The sequence below is a fragment of the Vipera berus genome (genome assembly GCF_964194415.1).
Source record: "Vipera berus genome assembly, chromosome: 2".
Lineage (NCBI taxonomy): Eukaryota > Metazoa > Chordata > Lepidosauria > Squamata > Viperidae > Vipera > Vipera berus.
In genome coordinates, this window is record NC_138203.1 from 266,058,640 (window position 1) to 266,059,590 (window position 951).

A 951-nucleotide genomic window follows, 5' to 3' on the forward strand; every position below is an offset into this window, starting at 1 on the left:
ATGTCCAGAGACTCAACATGGGAAAAAGGAAACCAAAGCTACCAAGGAGAATTCATCTTACTGGGAGTGACTGACCGGCCACACTTGGAGATGGTGCTCTTTGTCCTTATCCTAACTTGCTATCTGATGACACTGTTGGGCAACACAACCATCATTGTAGTATCAAGATTAGATCCCCATCTCCATACCCCCATGTATTTCTTTCTCAACAACCTTTCCTTCCTTGATCTCTCTTGTACCACCAGTCTTGGGCCCCATATGCTGGTGAACTTCTGGAGAAAAAGGAAGACTATCACTTATGGTGCCTGCGTGGGTGAGTTATACATCTCTCTTGCTCTGGGCTCCACGGAGTGTGTTTTGTTGGCTGTCATGGCCTATGACCGCTATGCTGCCATCTGTCATCCACTGCGTTACACTACCATTATGAGCCAGTCTCTCTGTTTCACAATGGCTGCTATCTCATGGGGAAGTGGCTTCAGCAATTCACTAGTACAGACAGTCATGACCCTTAGTCTTCCACGTTGTGGGCAGAACCAGATAGACCACTTTTTCTGTGAGGTACCAGCCTTAATCAAATTGGCCTGTGTGGACACCTCTGTTAATGAGGCAGAGCTCTTTGCCTCAAGTGTGCTGTTCCTTCTACCACCTCTGGGTCTGATCACAATCTCTTACAGCTACATTGTGGCTGCTGTACTGAGGATCCGCTCAGCTGAAGGGAAGCGGAAGGCCTTCAACACCTGTGCCTCCCACTTGATGGTGGTGTCACTCTTCTATGGCTCAGCTATTTGTAGTTATCTCCGATCTCCGTCCAAGTACTCCGGTGATGAAAGCAAGATGATTTCCCTCTTCTATACCTTTGTCACCACCATGCTTAATCCACTGATCTACACTCTGAGGAACAAAGAGATTTGGAAAGCCATCCGAAGAATGATGATCAAGAATAAAGAATAA

General features: G+C 46.8%; 1 protein-coding gene across 1 annotated transcript; it reads left to right on the forward strand.

The window, feature by feature from the left end:
* Positions 1-951, forward strand: LOC308662954 (olfactory receptor 2G3-like; the record flags this gene model as incomplete). Its single annotated transcript, XM_081319099.1, has 1 exon — positions 1-951. The coding sequence occupies one exon, from the start codon at positions 1-3 to the stop codon at positions 949-951; it is 951 nt and encodes a 316-aa protein (XP_081175225.1).